This window comes from Gadus chalcogrammus, chromosome 8 (genome assembly GCF_026213295.1).
Source record: "Gadus chalcogrammus isolate NIFS_2021 chromosome 8, NIFS_Gcha_1.0, whole genome shotgun sequence".
NCBI lineage: Eukaryota > Metazoa > Chordata > Actinopteri > Gadiformes > Gadidae > Gadus > Gadus chalcogrammus.
The window spans coordinates 9,724,255-9,742,038 of record NC_079419.1 but is presented as its reverse complement, the minus strand read 5'-3'; the positions used below and the strand labels follow the sequence as shown (position 1 = coordinate 9,742,038).

Here is a 17,784-nt window from a genome sequence, read left to right as displayed (position 1 = left end):
AAAATTCGTTAAATCTCAATCCCTTTTTTACGGAAATAGCCGGAAGCGGAAACATTGATGGTGTGGTCACTGACGTAATGATGGTTGCCTGTCTCTAATGGCAGAACAACAATTTGCGAGTGAAAAACTTTCTCCAACTTCTATAGATTCAAAACGAAGTCAGCACAGCGGCTCCCCTTTGTTTTGATTAGCTTTTTTTTTATATTATATCGTTTTTACAAATGTTTCGTTATTGATGGATCCACGATATGACAGACAACGGAGGGCTGGTGGCGGGGGCTCTTCCAACTCGTCCCCAGCTTTGGGTGCTCAGTCGCGCCGCAAAAAGATCCCCCCAAGACCCGCTGATTTTAAACTACAAATAATCATTATCGGCTCCCGCGGTGTTGGCAAAACCAGCCTAATGGAAAGATTCACAGACGACACTTTCTGTGAAGCGTGCAAGTCCACCGTAGGTAAGAGTCGGATGCCTTGCCTTATTGTGTCAACTTTTAACTGCTTGGCAATATGAAGTAGGACTATTTATGTTTCCTGACATCTAGTCTGGGGTTGTTTCTTCTGTACAATCAACATAAGGAATTATAGTTTTACCTCTGCTTAAATTAAAACAACTGACATGAGCATTAACTTGGTGTGAGTGACATTCTCTACACCTGCGGGTACATGGGCGTATAGCATGATAACTGTTATTCTATCTAGACTGTCAGACAACCAAAACACAATAGGCCTACATACGTAGTAAACACCTACATAAGGAAACGTATTTAAACGTAACTTTGTTGAAATACTACTAGTAGCAGTTATTGTTGTACCAATCGTTTTATGGGTAGCGGTGCTTGTGTTTTACCACTATGCTTTCTCTTTAATTGTGATTCTGTAATTTGCCGATTTGGAGGTTATTTTGCTGATATTGCTTCTAGCAGTTGGATCCATATTAAAATAACTGCAAGCAGAACTAAACTGGGTAAATATTTGTACCAGAAATATTGAATTGTCATTGGACACATGACAATAACAACAATAACTTTAAAATAAAATGTATGATTGACATGAAATTAAGCAAAACTTCTGCTTGTGGATTGAATTACTTGATTTTATAATGAAATCAATCCACCTAAATCCAATAAAAGTAATGGTTTACATCACACAGCCCTCAAAGGCATTATTGTACTGTGTGTTAAAATGTATTGAGTAAATCTGATGACGATAGTTGTTGTTGTCTTGGGTTATCTGCAGTAGTAGATATGGATCTACTGACAGCTGACAACATGTTCACATGTGGATTAGGACACACCATTCCAATCACAGCAGCCTTCAGCAGTACCTATTCCTAAAATAGAGTCCTGCATGCACACAAACTCACGCGCACATTCACGCGCATGCGTGTGCAAACATTAGCAGCTGTTAAAGGGGTCCACCATTTTGTGCCCTCTCATCCCTGTGTCCCAACTCCCAGAATATTTGAGATCACTGACGACGTTTCATAAACTTGTGACAAACTCCAAACTCCAGCCATGTGTGCAGAATAAATACTTTTCTATCCCATAGAACGCATTGCAAAGAGACAAGGACAAAATCCTTCAACTAAACATCAATAAGATATTTGAACTTTGACGATGGCACATGAACAAAACATTAGAAAATTCAGGATAATTTAACTTCCGCTAGGTCAGTGTAAAACAAATGTTCAAACTAAATGTTCTCTCTGAACTACAGCAGCAGAAATACCAAATCCAAGACCAAAAGTAGGGCCAGGAAATGTGCCCACTCTAATTTATTTAGTTAATCTTTTCCCTTAGGAGTCGACTTTAAAATCAAGACCGTGGATCTGAGAGGAAAGAAGATCAGGCTGCAGATCTGGTGAGTACGCTGTGATACCATTTGCTAGGGACCAATACAGATTTTCAGTTCTACACTTCAATGCAAAAATGATAAAATGATCTATGGACTAATTATTAAAACAAGTTCTCTGGCTAGGATGAAACATGGTTTTATATTTCAAAGAGAAAAATAATTCAGATTAGCAGAACTTGGTTTATTAACAAAAAAAATAGAAGAAATATTGAGTTACACAAGTCTATTGCACATTATCTTTACTTCCAGTACTTTAGCTGATGGATTTATTGTATTTGCCTACCTGGACATGACAAGATTAATGTGCAAAGCATGGGTCAAAAGGACACATCCCCTCTGTCCTTACCAAGCAACACACACTGTAGGCATACTCATCTTGGCCCTGCTGCCTACCAATGCAAAGCCACCGTTCTCGGACTGCATCTTTTTCTGCGGTCTGTTCTCTAGTCCGACCTACGAGAAAGTCTCATGACCTAAATAAAACAGGACTTTGTAAATGGCATCTTGAGACACTCATTACAGTCAGAGAGAGATTCACTTCCGGCAGCATGGTTGAGTGTCTCCCAGCTCCAGTTATGCTAACGAACAACCCAAAGGGCATTGGGTTCAAAAGGATGTGCATGCGTGTGTGTTTGTGTGTGGACAATGCTCGGCTGCTCGCAAACATTCAGGGAAAACTGTCGTTACTGTCAGACTAATGCGTTTGTCCCGTTCACTAACTCTGTGCCCCTCACTATCTTGTTCCTCTTGTGCCAGTGTGGTTAGTGGATCGGATCAGCTAGCCTATTGATCCAGGGTCAGGATTAGTTACTTTGATAGGTATTTGAACAAGTTTTCTCATTATTATATGTGCTATTTAAGTATTTATCATAATCTCTTTGCAATAGAAAAGTGAAGCAATCGTAAATGCAATGTCAACTCTTAAACCGCTATTAGCACTAAGCCAAGACACTTGTACTCATAACAGTCATACATGTGAGCACTTGTTGGAATACATAATAACATTATGCATAACATAATTACACAATAACCCTGACTGTAATGCCCTGACTAGATCTGGTTTGGGGTTTTCGATCTGCTAAACTGCTAAACTGGCGCCTCTCCATCCTGTCTCTCTCTCTGTCCCTTGGTTTCCTCTCTCTCTCGTTCACTCTGTCCCTCTCTCTGTCTCCTTCTGCCTGCGTATTGTTTGGGGGGACCTCGTTGAATGTGTCTCATCGTGCATGTTGCTTCACTAACGTCGTCGACACAACCAGGTGACCAACCCATCTCTCCCCGCGGCTGCTGCACCCTAACACTCGCTGCTCAGGGCCGGGTGACGCGGCCTCCGACGGCTCTCTCCCGCGTGAAACACAGCCTGACCCTGACTCGCGTGGCGGGGGCAGAGGGGGAGGGAGAGAGGCTGTCCAAAGGTACAGTATGGTCAACACAGTGCTAGGGCACTTTTTTCTTTTTTTTAAAGCTCATACAATAATTTGGGTCGCACATAAATTGACAGGGTCGGTCGGAAACTGGAACCAAACAAAAAAATGTTTTAGGCCTAGTGTTGCTTCATGACTTTGCACCAACTCAGACTGCCGCTGCTGGGATGAATCATACTGTATCTGAGTTTAACCTTAGTCTGCTGCACTTTTGTGTCGCTTGCTTCCGCATCTGTCTGTCTGTCTGTCTGTCCTTTTTTTTTCTTTACATGCTTCAGAGTCAAAGCAGAAACAAAGGAATCAGTGAATCATAATTATTCAATGCAAAAAAAGGTGTGTTCAATGATTTCAAACTCTATGATACTCTATTCTCCACACTGCTTCACTGGCCTAACCATGTGGGCCATTACCCCATGTGGATTGAACGAACTCCACTCCCCTGCTTGATGACTGCATGTGTATGTCTGCTGCAGGGACACGGCTGGCCAGGAGAGGTTCAACAGCATCACATCGGCCTACTACAGAGGGGCCAAGGGGATAGTGCTGGTCTATGACATCACCAAGCAGGAGACCTTTGAAGACCTGCCCAAATGGATGAAAATGATAGACAAGGTACATTGCATTAAATGCTTGCGGAAGAACTGTGGAACTATAGAAGAATTCAAAATGTTGAATTACCATGTTTAAACGAAGGCATTTTTTTAGTCCTTTATTTACAATGTTGATTGATTTCTTTTCTTTTTTTCTATTTTTTTTAATTACGATTTTCCAGGTCCATACATTAGAGTCAATAACAATACATATCATACTTCTACCTAAGCCGCCTGTAGATGTAAATAGCCCACGGAAAAGTATCACAGGTTAAGTAAGCAGTGCAAAAGTGAGCAGGGACCCAATAGGACCTCATACATACTGTATTATATCCACATAAGCATTGTTTTTAAATATAGTAAAATAAGAACAAGAACTAAATAAATGTTGATTCATTTTAAAGGTGATTGTATTTGACATTAACATCTATATTTTTCTAGAACGTACATTGCCCGCTGTGACTTAATTATTTACCTTTTACTATGGATAACCGTATGCCTTTTTTCCTTTTGAAAGGAAAAAGGAACTGGTTTTCCCACTCAGCCCATAGCAAACACGACAGCCGTACTGCCCCGACATAGACTTTTTTTATCACGGCTCCCTGGTGAAACAAATCATTAACGCCACCTCTGTGTTTTCTCTTGACTGGAGACAAGATATGATGACCTTTGCGTGTCGCCTTGTGCCACAGTACGCCTCAGAGGAAGCAGAGCTCCTCCTGGTGGGGAACAAGCTGGACTGTGAGACGGACCGTATCGTCACCAAACAGCAGGCCGAGAGGGTGAGACAGACAGACAAGGAGTTTTGGTTCTATCAAATCATGCGTGAATACAATAGTCTTGCAGCAGAACCTTTGCACAAAACTTTCAGGATTACCAAATACGAATTAGCACCAGTGCTCTTAATGGGAAATGAACTACATATCACAATGAAGCCTTTGCCTACTGACTATGTAAGGAACAAAAGGTAGACCATTGTGATGATTCTAATCTCAAAAGTGTAATTATTTGATGAGACAGAAAACCAAACAATAAAACAAAACAAACATCCCATTCCATTTCCTTTTTATTTTAACAGTCTGACCCCTCATCTCACCCACATCAATTAGTTGTCCAAAAGCTAACAAAATAAAGATGATCAGAGTTCCTGAAAGGCTCCTTGAATCCATCCTTCCTCTGGGGTCAGGGTTATCCAGATTTTTGAGATGAAAGTTATCCCAATCCTAGTAAAAGTTTTGAACAACACATTCTGAAGGTCTGATCCAGATCTAACAAAGACTGAATTATGAGATCTAACCTGATTTAAGATTTTTTTTTTTTTTTTCTTTTGACCTGACATTTTTCCAAATTTGATCTACGTAATCCAATCAGATTAATTTTGAACCAGTGGGCCCTTTTGGTACTCTTGCAGTTTTGACATTGGTTTCAGGTGGTTTTTCGGAAGAAAAAAACCCCATAATGATCACTGCTTGTTTGGTTCTTGCTTGTTTTACGCTTTTGAACAAAAAAAGAATCTGTTGGAAGTTCACATCTACATTTAGATATGCTTCTAAAGATGACGATGGTCAAACTGCCAAGCCTTGAACCAGTTGTGTATAGTGGCGCCCCCTGCAGCCAGTCTCTTAAACAAATCTCTTTTTGTTTCAACAGTTTGCCTCTCGGATAAGTGGCATGCGCTTTTGTGAAGCCAGCGCCAAAGATAACTTCAATGTGGACGAGATCTTCCTGAAGCTGGTGGATGACATTCTTAGTAAGGTTGGTGCCAACACCTTTACTCCACCACCTCAAAATCGGACTTCAAAATCGTTTAGTACGGCCCTAGCTTTAAGGGGCTGGACCCTGGTCATACAACCGCCACAGTTAAACAATAATTGGGCAGAGCAGCTGGGAGAGGCTGAATTCCCCGTCATTTTCAGAGTCGCCAGTGAGTCACCCGTGAAATGAGTGGGAAGAGAAGTTCAGACAAATTCCAAGATAGGCTCCCTATTTCTGAGTGACTCCATGATCAACATGTGTGTCACTTCCCATAACCTTTCCGCCTTGGTGCAGATCCCTAAACCTTAAGGTTTGAAGAAAACAGGTCCGGCTTCACATCAGCCACATTACGTGAAGCATCCCTTGCACGATTTGGACCGTGACTATAGTGATTATTAGGGTCAACACAGGTGTAGCTCAAAACAGCAATTAAAGCACTGCTTCACTTAACAGTGTCGCACGGAGTCCATTGGATAAGACCACTACATTGACCAGATGTCTTTGGTATCACATGCAGTCATTCTAACTTCCTGTCATTGGTTTCCCCCGATTGCAACAGATGCCTCTGGAAATGCCAAGCAGGGAGCTTTCCAACAGTATCCTGTCTCTGCAGCCTGAGCCGGAAGTGCCTCCAGAGCTTCCGCCGCCACGCATGCGCTGCTGCTGAGGGGCCAGACGGCACCCCCAAACTCGCCCCTCCCCACTTCCAACCCCGCATCACTACAAATAAATCGTGGGAATGCAGTGTACCACTCTGGCCACCAGATGGCAGCACACGACTGCCACCTGGACGTTTGAAGCGTTTCTCATAGTGCATAAATCCTCTCCCACCTGCCCTCCCTCCATTGCCCACACTACCGCAATATTCTAACAATACACTCTAACAGGTTTCTAAAACACACTCACTAATGCCTTCTTCAGAACTTGTGTTTCACCTGCTTCCACCAAGCAGCGCCTCCGTGGTGGTCGTCCCCGTGAGTTCCCCAGACTACCTCAGGGCTCCAGGGAGGGGAACCCCTCGCGCTGAGAGGGGGTCAGTTGTTACATTCTCTGTGGTCTTCTGATGTTGTTTTTTGTAGCAGTAAGGGGGGGGGGGGGGGGGGGGGGTAAGACTTCCTTGTGCTACACTCTTGTGTCCGACGTGCCCAGGAACAACCACCCCTGGCCGCCCTTCTGTCTCCACTGTGCACCCGCTGAGGAAAAAGGGATAGATACAAAGCACACTTTATAACCATTTAATAAGGACAATTCTAGGCCTAGGTACACCTGCTTTTGTTTTGGAGTAAAACTTGTGTTCGTACCAACGAAGACTCAGAACGATGCACAAAATGGAAAAGCACATTCGTTTTGTAGTTGAAAATTAGATTGATGGTGTAAATATGATGAGATATTACTAGCGGGCTCCTTCAATAACTGGACTCTTTGATATGACGAGGTGCAGGATTTTAATGCTAATATATGCATGGCCTTCAGTAAGATAGTATTTTTTGTGTGTTATGCTTTTCTTTTCCCCTCATTTGGAACCGATTGCCTTAAAGTATTTTGTGGAATGGCTTGAGTTCCATTGTTACTAATTGTGATGTTTTGCACTACAGTCTCTTTCAGCTAGCTGACATTTCAAAATGGTCGAATAAGGAAGTCCATTACTGATAAGTAGTAAAGCACATGGCCAAGTAAGTCGCCTAATCCCCTCCTTGTTGAAGGTAATGGCAAAGCAAGGACAGCTGGGTGATGTAGTCTCCAGGAAAGATTGTTTTTTTTTAAAACAAACAAAAACAGTGCCTGTTTTTTTCCCTGCTTCTTACTAATATTTTTTACGCAAAAAAGGGGACATTTCGAGATGCAAGAGAGCCTTTTATGTATTTTTGAGTGACTCAGGAACGTTTGATCATTAATGGTCATTGTTTTGGATCGTCAAGTGGCTCCTAAATTGTACCAACACATGCATCTCATCGCGGGAAGGCCATGTGGTAGGATACGGAGAGAATATCTTAAGAAAGAGTTTGAAGGTATGCTTTAGTTTGGACCAGAGAGAGGAGCTCTTTCTCACACATCCTTTGTATCCTCATCAATATTGGTCCATGAAGATGGTTTGAGTTTGTGATCCATGCTAACCTTGAAATAATTGTCAAGAATTATTGCTAACCCTATGGCAATGTATTAGGCATTATTCAATTGTGTTTAACTGAATGCGTAGCGTGCCCTGCAGTATTCTATTCTTATGATTTTAAGAATAGGTATTTTGTTTAGTTGATACAGTGCCATCATTTGTTTTTGTTCAAGACCTCATGGCAACCCTCCCCAAGTATAAAGATGAGGAAAGTGCTTTGCTTTGGGTATGCTCAGATTATCCTGCTGTGCCGAATAGTTCCTTTATGTCCCCAGAATGTTCCCGTCAGGGTGGATAAAGCCTGTGTTATATGTCATGTAACATTATCATTTTAAATTTAGGGTAAAAGGCCAAGTTGACAAATAGACCCCAATAAACGGAGGAGTCATGCCAAGACAAACACGGGTGTCCCTAGTGACATTAACTATGGATCTGCTCCTTTTATGACCGAGGCCACGGTTCGTAGGACTAAACTAGTGGCGATGACACACATGACCCTGGACCCTTTTAACAGAGCGGTGATAGCGTTGTAAACAAAGGTGTAGCCCACAACATTAGCATTGGGCAGATGGGCAGGTGTGTGATGTATAAGTGCCAAAGCACCAGCAATGGCAAATGTGTTATCGTCACTCGTTCAATCTACTACCCGTACCCTCGATTTATTTGAACATAGGCCTACCGGTTTTTTGTCAAACTGTCCTTAAAATGTTCAACATAAGCTTGTTATGTCACACAATAAGCAGTATTATCCAAGCTATATTTCGCTCCATTCATTTTCAAAAAAGATTTGGACCACACAATCTATCTAGGATGGTCACATGAGTAGACGGATAAGTGTTTTAAAGTGAAAACTACTTGCACTCCATTGAACACAGTAACGACCATTCTAAGATAACGACTTTGGGGATAATACATATATATATATTTATATATAATATGCATTTATTTTAACATGTTTCATTTACAATAAGTCCCCTACGTGTATTAAAGATGTTACCTTTTTTTTAACTAATGGCAAGTTTGAAAATATGTGGTGTTAACTTGTTGCATTCTTTAAACTAATGCAGTGGAAATAAAAAAATATGTATATTTATTACACGAAAGTGACTTGTATTCAATGCCACATTCCACGCATCCATCCATCCTCCTTCTCCACGTGTCTGCGTCTCGAGCATCCAATTATCGCACACGCACGAAGGCGTGTCCGACCCGTTGCCGCCGTGGAGAGAGCAGAGGGGTGTGAGCTCGTGTTTGTGAGCGCATGCGCCTCGCCGATTTCACACGGACGTCTCGAGCTCAGACTGCAGCGATTGCAGATTTTGCATGTCAGATAGGAGAAGACAGTGGTGGGGGCCGGCCTGAGACGGAGAGAGAGTGATTGACAGAAGGAAGGTAGGAGGGTGGGATGGTGGTGGGGGTAGTGAGAGAGATGGACAATCGTAAGAAGAATAATGGATAATCGTACACCAAGAGAGAAGCGGGCCTGAACTGAAATACTACTCGTAGCGTATTCCCCCTCTTCTACCTGAGCCCGTCGCGACTGCGGAGGCAACCTGTCCCTCAGAGCTCTAAACAAATCCTCTAGCATGTCAGCCTTCCCCTCGGGGACACGGTAGTGAGTGAGAGCGGAGCTGCAGTCGCCTACACCGGACACACCAGAGGAGACTCCAATGACAACCTGGTGAATGCCGACGCGATGGACTAACTGAACCGGCGCAGGATGCGTGTCCCGAGCCAACGAGGGAAGGTGGTTGCACGAGGCTTTACTTCTTCTGCTGCTGCTGCGGAACCAAACCGACAGACATTTTCCCCGGTGTGGTGGATTGATCGTCTTCGTCGTCACCCCCCTGTCTCCCGCCGGTGTTGACGGTGTACAATGGACAGCTCCAACGGCTCTGGGAGCGATTCCACCACCACCACCACAACCACCATCATCATCAAGCCGCCAAGCCACCAGCAGCTTGAGAAGAAGCGGCTGAACAGAGCGCCTTCCCCGGCGAGACCTTTCCTCAAGGATGTGCACTCTCGCTCCTCCAAGCCACCTGCCCTCGTTCCCAAGTCCCCTAAACTCAGCAAGCAGCATCAGGCGCCCGTAATCTCCTCCTCCGCCGCCCACCACAACCGCAGCTCCAGACGCCACATCACTGTAGCGAAAGACAAAACGACGGTGACTGTGAAAAGTATCACAAAGTCTACCACCCCAAAAAAGGCGACCAGCAGCGGCACCAAGCAGGCCCAGCCACACGCACCCTCACCCGAGCCCAGAGGCGGCGGCCGACCCGAGCAGCACGCCACGAGCAGTCCCGTCCTCGCCAAAGGCAAGAAGGGGAAATTAGCCTCGATCTCACTCAGCCCCATTAGCTACGGCGGATCTCCTATACGGGTTCCCACCGGCTCGTCCCATGGCGGCAGGGTCAGCCAGACGGACAGCAGCTCCGACCTGTCGGACTGTCAGTCGGAGCCGCTCTCGGACGAGCAGCAGAAAGTTGTGGCCGCGGCCGCAAGCAGCGACGCGGAATCCGGGACGGGCTCCAGCGATCGGGATCAGGTGGTAGGGGCTGATAATCCGCTGCAGGCAGGGTCGTCCTCAGAGACCGCTGCCGGGGATGTTGAGGCAGTCGCTGATGCTGCTGCTGCTGTTCATTCGCAAGCAGTCGAGGCTGCCTCTGCAGCCGAGGGAGGCATGGCTCAGGCGCAGTCTGGTTCAGGTGCACACGGAGAGCGATGCGAGCAGGAGAAAACAAGCGCACAATTCAAACTGCAACACCATGGCGCGAAGCGTTTCATCGAGGACGATTTACTACGAGAAATTGAAGACCTGCGTTCCGAGAACGACTACCTCAAGGTAGGCTGTAGGCTACCTGCCAGAACACATTATTCTACTTCTTCTGATCTCGAATTGCATGGGATTTTACAACGCAAAAAAAACGTTTTAGGATGTAGGCTAATGCACCTATTGAGCACACAGAAAACATCGAATCATGCAGTTGTAGGATTATGTTTGTAATGCCGTGATAACCTCAATGCACCTCTGGCTGATGCATAGCTTGCCCGGCCGTCGCTGAGTGTGTGTGGAATACAGCCTACATCTATTGAACACATCAGCAGGTAGCCTATCACTATTAATTCAAGGGATATCCTCGCTAGAGGGATGGAGATTGGAGACGTGCTTGGGTAGTGAATGTGAACACGTTGTTCCCAGAGTGGGTTATCGTGCTGAGCTCACTCTTCGTATTCTTCCTCTTCAAAAGGGTTACAAACATGGCTTCATCCATCTGATGTCCACGGGTTAATGTCTACATTAAATCTCTTTGAGCAATGTTTGTTGAGGAGATTAAAGCATTTTTAAAGCATTCATGTCACTTTTGGATTTACCATCCTTGATCTGGTTGGTGCTCATAGTAGACAGTTCGTCAGTTCTGCCAGCTCTTCTCTTAGGCTCCCTCATAGGACTTGATAAACCACAGATGTTTGTGTGTTTGTGTGTGTGCGTGTGTCCCCCGTGAGTGTGTGGGCGTGGTGTTTTTGAGGGGGTTGGATCAAACAGTTCCACACTTCGCTGTCAAAGCGACAGCTGGGACACAGACACAGACACAAACGATGATGAGTTTGAGATTACTTTTCCTCTTGGATGTATTCGGGATTATTATCTTTCATGGTCTCATGCATTTAATGTAGTGTGTGTGTGTGTGTGTGTGTGTGTGTGTGTGTGTGTGTGTGTGTGTGTGTGTGTGTGTGTGTGTGTGTGTGTGTGTGTGTGTGTGTGTGTGTGTGTGTGTGTGTTGGTTGGTTTCTGGAGTCACGCTGTGTGTTACAAACGCCTAGGGATAACAGCCCTGACACTGACAGAAAACTGTCCATTTCCATCTCATCTTCCAAGAAAAATGAAAGAAATTTGTAAAGCATTATAAATGTAGGCCTACTGCTCGTACAACATAACATGAATCAAATTAAACTAAGAAATTGCTGAGACACCAGCTGCCACCTGACAAGGCAATTGACATAATGACGCATACCCAATTATCTAATTACGTAATACATTTCCCTGCACGTCAACACAATTAACTCATCAGCCAATCCACGCTTACAGACGCAAGCCACAGGTGAGCCAAAAGACGGGACGGGTGATTCACTGAAACGGTGGCAACAAAACCTACTACACCACAAGACGGCACAAACACACACACATAGTCACTACACTGTCCCTCACAGACGTCCACGGCGGCACAGCAGCAGCACTCCTACCGTCGGCAGCATCCATCTCATGTGATTAATGTCGTCCTTCGTCTCAACCACCAGCCCCACACTGTCGCACTTAAAGACCGCCACAAGTAGATGGCTTCCTGCCGCTGATGAACTTGTTATACAACGCACACAATCACAAACATGAATGATGAAGACAAACACTATGAAGAACAGTGGTACTTCCTGTAGATGGATGGATATAGATATATAGGCCTACTTTATGTATCTATTGATTAGATTCCGGTATCCAGTAGCTCATGGGGTCAGTCAACAGACAGTACAATTGACAAACAACAAAATGGACAAACAGTAAAAAAAATAAAATTGTTCTTCTTGTCTCTGAGTGTTGCTGCCGTAACCAGGGTTACATCGATCCATCTAACCGTGCGTTGAAGTATTAAGCTTGAGTCCTCCGGGGCCTTCCACGGATGACACTAACATCGTTTTGTTTCAGAAGAACAACTGATTTGTTTTGATTCACTGACTCCTTCCCTTAGTTATACTGTACATTGCACTCTGTTTTTAATGAATTTTTTTAAATTTGACTGATCTTCTCCGGAGACTCGCGTTAATATTTGAGGCTCGGTTTCACAAACCTATCATGGAAGAGATGCCCTGTTTGGTCTAGTGATTCCAAAGCTGTCTAAAATTGTAATTGTCTCGTACAGAGGCAGGCAGGCAAGCAGTCAACCAGAACAGATATTTAGTAGAGCATTTCATTCCCTAATTGGTGACGGATGGCATTTTTAACAAATTAAACTCAAATTATGGCTCTTAATTTTACCTTGAGCATTAAGTCAGATCTACTCTGAATTCAAATGAGCAATGTTTACAGGTAGCTTTTATGAGCTTTGTTTATTATGTGTGTACCTGTATGGCTTTTCACAATGCCCTGTTTATCACAGTTCATCACATTTGAATGTTCATTCTTCATGAAAGATGTTAAGTAGGACTTCACCAACATAAAACTTACTTGGAATAGAGAAATATGACCTTTAAAAAAAATAAAAAAAAGTATTTAGGCTTCAGTTTCAATTTAAAAATGGTAACATGCGTAACATCACTTCATATTGATAACTTGAAGGGTGAACAAAGCCTTGTGACTACCATAATCTATGGTCTTCTCATCCTACTGAGAAGTAGCAGAGATGGATTAGTCCACTTCAATAAATATATTGAAGTGGACTAATCCATTCAATAATGTTATGCTTGCATCCTGAAGTCCCAGCAACACTAATCCTAGCTAATGCGTTTTTAAACATGTGGGAATGTTGTGTGATGTTGAAGGTGCATCTTGGCTTGTTGTTTCTGCAGTGTTACGCACATTACACACATCGATCTTTGATCAAAACCTACATTCTGAAATTCACCCGTCATCCACATGCAAGGAGAAGTCTATAATGTTGTATTTAACATGGTATTTATGGTAATTAATTGTTTATTCAAGAGATTCTTCCCAGGAAGTCTTGGCTTCTTCCACTGTAGCTTCTTCGTTTCACCAGACATGAGATCTGAGTTGGTGATGTGCTAAAAGTATTAAAGAGTCTACAGTATATGGGAGCAATCACTAATGACATCCCTATTTGGATATGGAAAACCTAGCCACATACAATTTGCATGTTTACCTCGAGAAAGGTTGTGTGAGGTTGCCTCAAGTTCCCAGAATCTGGATTCTCAATAAGGTTTAAGGTGTAAAGAGACTGTTTAAACTGCTGAGTAAATAATTAATCCAACCATATTGTCTTCATCCTAGTTTATTTTAAGGGTTTACAATGTAATATAAGGCTAGGGTTCTTTAAAGACCACTGGGGAAGCGTTTAAGTCACTATAAGGCTGGTACATTGTGACTTTACAATGACCGCTGACATTTTGCAAGCAGTAATGAATCATAACTTGATTAGTCCTTATAGGGAGGCATCATTATGTTTGAAACTGCCAGGGGTTTCCATGCTAGACGATGTGGCAAAACGACATTGTCAGTAGCCTAGGTTACGGTGTATTATATACTATATATTATGCATATACAGTATTTAAACTCTTGAGTTGTCGGAGTATCGGCAGCAAAATATCCCATGATGCAATCTGATGTGCAAGCCTTACAGTATGGGCTTGTTGCCTCCACTAACATTGATAGTAGGAGGAGAGTCAGTTCATCAGATTGATCCCCAATTTACCTCTGTTGTGGAGTTGTAGAATCACAGTGTCAGAGAGTGCAAATCCCCTTGTGTCGTTGTGTGAGCCAACCACCTCTACTCACCAAATGTAGAAAAGGTTGGCCATGAGCAAATGCAACTCTTATGACTCCATAATCATTACTGATGATGAACCTTGAATGTCTTAGGCCCAGTCCCATTTCTCTCCCCTTAACAAAAACACTTGCTTTGAGTGCCCTTAGCTGCAAATCAGCTACCGTGCTGGCTAGGGTTCAAGGGTTGATATTAAGGGAAAAACAGCTCTCCCCCTGGCCCCCTTAAGTATTGGGACACCCTACCCCTTCGCAAGACCGCGCAAAATCTAGGGTTAGGGCTCAAGTCTATGGGAAGGGGAAGCATTGAGACACGGCCTCAGTCTCTCAACTACTTGACACCCTCCCTTCTCCCCCTCCTCCTCCTCCTCCTCCCTGCTGCAGGATGAGATGGAGGAGCTGCGGGCGGAGATGGAGGAGGTGCGCGACAGCTACCTGGAGGAGGAGGTGTACCAGGGCCAGGAGCTGCGGCGGGAGCTGGACCGCTCCAACAAGAACTGCCGCATCCTGCAGTACCGCCTGCGCAAGGCGGAGCAGAAGGGTCTGCGGGCGGCGCAGACCGGCCACGTGGACGGAGAGCTGCTGCGCAACCTGGAGCAGGACCTGAAGGTAGCCTGGCTGGCTGGCTGGCTGGCTGGCTGGCTGGCTGGCTGGCTGGCTGGCTGGCTGGCTGGCTGTCTTTGCGTCTGTCTCTGCGTCTCAATCTGTCTGTCCTGTCTTCATGTCTGTCTGTCACTCTTTCACTCTGTCTGTCTTGGTCTGTCTGTCTGTCCTGTTTGTCTCCGTCTGTCTGTCTTGTCTGTCTGTCTCTGACCGTCTGTCCCTCTGTCACTCTGTCTGTCTCGTCCGTCACTCTGTCTGTCTGTCTGTCTGTCTGTCTGTCTGTCTGTCTGTCTGTCTCTCTGTCTTCTCTGTCTGTCACTCTGTCTTGTCTGTCTGTCACTCTGTCTGTCTCGTCTGTCTCGTCTGTCTGTCTGTCTGTCTGTCTGTCTGTCTGTCTGTCTGTCTGTCTGTCTGTCTGTCTGTCTGTGCTTACTTTAACACTGGGTCATTAAGCAGAGGCTTCTAACCAGGCTGCAACCTTTCTGATCTGTGAATCTGAATGGTTCTATTTTTGTATTTGTGTTGGTGCAGACGGGGGATACATAATACTACAAAAGTGCTTTCTGAATTCTGTTATACACAGCGCATAATACACAGGGCATCATCAAGGTCACCAACAAAGGTGCAGCTCAACAAACAAACAAACCAAATATATCTACCAGTGACTGTGTTGTTTAGTGTTACGCACCTACCGCGCATACCAGTGGATTCCCTCCCTCTTATCTTCACCACGCTGAGATGAGCCCCCTACCAAAGGACATGTCAAGCAGAGGCTCTGTATTTAGGATACATACTAGAACCAAAGACCGCTCTACTGTCTTCCCCCCCCCCCCCTTTGGAGCGGGGTGACCACGTGTGAAGTAGAGCTGGGATTAATACATTTTCATTCGGAATTCGAATTTATGGTTTAGGATGATTTCTTTTTAATTAAAAAAAAGTGCGGTCAAGTGCGGTGCAGTGATTTTAATTGGTTATTTACGCCACCACTTCCCCTTCTCTGCGGTCCCGCAGTTCAAAGTAGCGCCCCCTCCACTTCAGCAAAAGTAAAATATCAACATGGCAGCATGCGCTGAAAAAAGTGAGTGTGTAGAGTTTCCCTAAAGTCTGGACCGGCAACCAAAAGCAGCAGCACAACACATTTATTCCAACTTCTCAAACTGAGGCACGCAGCAGAGTGGGAGATATGTGTAATCGATTTTAGTTTAGTTAATCATTGTTATTCTTCAAATAAAATCCAAACTTTAAAAATATATCTATTTGTCATTTATATATATAAAAAATATATATATTTAAAAACCGATAATCGGGTTTGGTTTGAAAAAATCAGTGATTTTATTTTGAGGCCAAATCGCCCAGGCCTAGCGTGAGGTGATGTCCGCTCCGTGCTCGCAGGTTCTCGCTAGATGAACGTCTAACTATCCAGTTGTCAGTCAAACATGAACTTCAATGGCTCAAGGAGAACGGGATTCTGTATTTGAGTCTGTTTACTGAAGCTCGTAAATTGTAAAGCTGTAACACAAGAATAAAAGGAAATGTTGGCATTACAGCCCAGAAGTGGTAAATGTACAAAGTAAATTCACAGACGAGACAGTAAATTCACATAGGAACCAACAATTGTGAAGATTAACGATGGAGGTAGAGGCTAAGCATGAGGTATTAGCATAGTATGTAGAATAAATGTGTTTGTGGCGTAAACATAGTTCACACTATATAGTTCACATAGGTCACCCCACTCCCCCCGTGGAGCGGGGTGACCGTGCGTGTGGTGACCCCCTCCCCCCCTCGGTTCTCGCAGGTGGCCAAGGACGTGTCGGTGCGGCTCCACAACGAGCTGGAGAGTGTGGAGGACAAGAGGAGCCGGGCGGAGGACGAGAACGAGACGCTGCGGCAGAAGATCATTGAGGTGGAGATCTCCAAGCAGGCGGTGCACAACGAGCTGGACAGGGCCAAAGAGGTACGCCTGGGCTTTGCATGCTGGGTAATGTAGTTCAATTCAATTTTATTTGTGTAGCCTTGCGGTAGTGTTTTCTGGTATGGTCGGATGCGTATGAAAATCACAATTTTGTTGTTGACTTTGGCACGGTGTAGTGTTGTTTTTCTGTACGGACGTGCAGTTGACGCTTTCCTTTTTGGGTTTACTCGATACAGCGTTCATTTTACAGTATTTTAGGATTCAATTCCATTATTGAGTTCCCTCATATCTCTGTAAAAACATAAAGTCAACAGGCGAATTAACCCGGCTATCGCTCATGCTGTTGTAAAAGCTTAAGCGCATCTGTGTTGGAACCCAAATGGAAAACACTGTTTGAATGAGGATGTCGATCCGTCATTCAAATTGCAACAAGAATAGGGAGCAAATGTTGCGCGCCCGCTGAATGACCTGCGGTGTGCCGGCGATGGAGAGAGGTTTTGGCGACGGTGGTCGTGTGCGACAGCTGTGAAAGGAAAACAATTACAGGACCGGCTGCACTGGTGATTATATGAAGCCCGGGTTGATGTGGAGAGGAGAAGTCGTTTCCCATCCCGCTTTAAAGGGCAATTGAATTCCCTGCCTGGGCGTGAGATACCGGCCAACGCTTTCCGCTCATCGTCGTCGTTCACATTCTCATATTTGCATATACGGTAATCCCCGCCCCCCCCCCCCCCCACACTTTAATCAACAGGGATCATTAACCCTGATCAGGTGGGGTCCGCGCAGTCAATTGAGATCATCAGTCACTTCCGATTCCGCAAATATTTTTTCCAAAAAAGAGTCCACGGCTCATTGAAGTCCCAACGGGGTGGATCGGACCGCGGGAGCCACGTCTAACCTTTTGGCTTCATGGGGAGGGACATGGTTTAGGCTAAGAAGAGATGCCACCATATCCACAATACCGTTCTGCAGGTCTATTTGTAGTTCCTGCTGTACTCTGGTGTTTTCTGCTGTAGGCCTGTAGTGAGGAGCTGCAGCAATATGGGAAG

The 17,784-nt window shown here is 44.6% G+C and overlaps 2 protein-coding genes across 2 annotated transcripts in view; both read left to right on the top strand.

Moving 5' to 3' along the window:
- The first annotated feature begins 63 nt into the window (after positions 1 to 63).
- Positions 64 to 8,933, top strand: rab12 (RAB12, member RAS oncogene family). Its single transcript, XM_056596931.1, has 6 exons — positions 64 to 455; positions 1,800 to 1,860; positions 3,749 to 3,887; positions 4,558 to 4,647; positions 5,516 to 5,620; positions 6,180 to 8,933. Exons 1-6 carry the CDS (start codon positions 236 to 238, stop codon positions 6,285 to 6,287), a joined length of 723 nt encoding a protein of 240 aa, XP_056452906.1. The 5' UTR covers positions 64 to 235; the 3' UTR covers positions 6,288 to 8,933.
- Positions 8,934 to 9,757: 824 nt separating this feature from the next.
- The window catches only part of LOC130387242 (microtubule cross-linking factor 1), a 56,579-nt gene continuing 48,552 nt past the window's right edge, over positions 9,758 to 17,784 (top strand). The window contains exons 1-3 of the mRNA XM_056596256.1: positions 9,758 to 10,575; positions 14,605 to 14,829; positions 16,619 to 16,777. Coding sequence (XP_056452231.1) covers positions 10,414 to 10,575; positions 14,605 to 14,829; positions 16,619 to 16,777 — 546 coding nt within the window. The 5' untranslated portion in view covers positions 9,758 to 10,413. The remainder of the gene's footprint in view (positions 10,576 to 14,604; positions 14,830 to 16,618; positions 16,778 to 17,784) is intronic.

Excerpts from the sequence above, each read along its gene's own strand:
- rab12 (XM_056596931.1), top strand. The coding sequence starts at position 236 with ATGGATCCACGATATGACAGACAACGGAGGGCTGGTGGCGGGGGCTCT. Across the intron at positions 1,861-3,748 it reads AAGATCAGGCTGCAGATCTG|GGACACGGCTGGCCAGGAGA; the intron begins GTGAGTACGCTG and ends TGTCTGCTGCAG. Across the intron at positions 3,888-4,557 it reads GGATGAAAATGATAGACAAG|TACGCCTCAGAGGAAGCAGA; the intron begins GTACATTGCATT and ends CTTGTGCCACAG.